Raw genomic sequence first — 241 nt, forward strand, 5'->3', positions numbered from 1 at the left:
AGCCCGCCCGGTACGGACTCAAGTCGTGGGTGGCCTGCGATGCCGGCTCCAGCTACGCGTGGCACATGCAGCTCTACATGGGCAAGTCCGTGAGTGGGACCCCCAAGAAGAATCTGGGCACCCGCGTGGTGCTGGACGTGACCGAGGGCTTGAGGGGCCCGCGTAACGTGACGTGCGACAACTACGCGCTGGCCCAGCGTGGTGGACACGATGCGCAAAAACAAGCCCGAGCTGCCGGGGG

General features: G+C 66.4%; 1 protein-coding gene across 1 annotated transcript in view; it reads left to right on the plus strand.

The window, feature by feature from the left end:
- The window catches only part of LOC116673666 (uncharacterized), a 5,645-nt gene that overhangs the window by 4,855 nt on the left and 549 nt on the right, over positions 1-241 (plus strand). Inside the window, exons 2-3 of the mRNA XM_032505883.1 lie at positions 3-167; positions 226-241. The exon at positions 226-241 is cut by the window's right edge and continues 311 nt beyond it. Coding sequence (XP_032361774.1) covers positions 3-167; positions 226-241 — 181 coding nt within the window. The remainder of the gene's footprint in view (positions 1-2; positions 168-225) is intronic.

This window comes from Etheostoma spectabile, chromosome 24 (genome assembly GCF_008692095.1).
Source record: "Etheostoma spectabile isolate EspeVRDwgs_2016 chromosome 24, UIUC_Espe_1.0, whole genome shotgun sequence".
Taxonomy (NCBI): domain Eukaryota; kingdom Metazoa; phylum Chordata; class Actinopteri; order Perciformes; family Percidae; genus Etheostoma; species Etheostoma spectabile.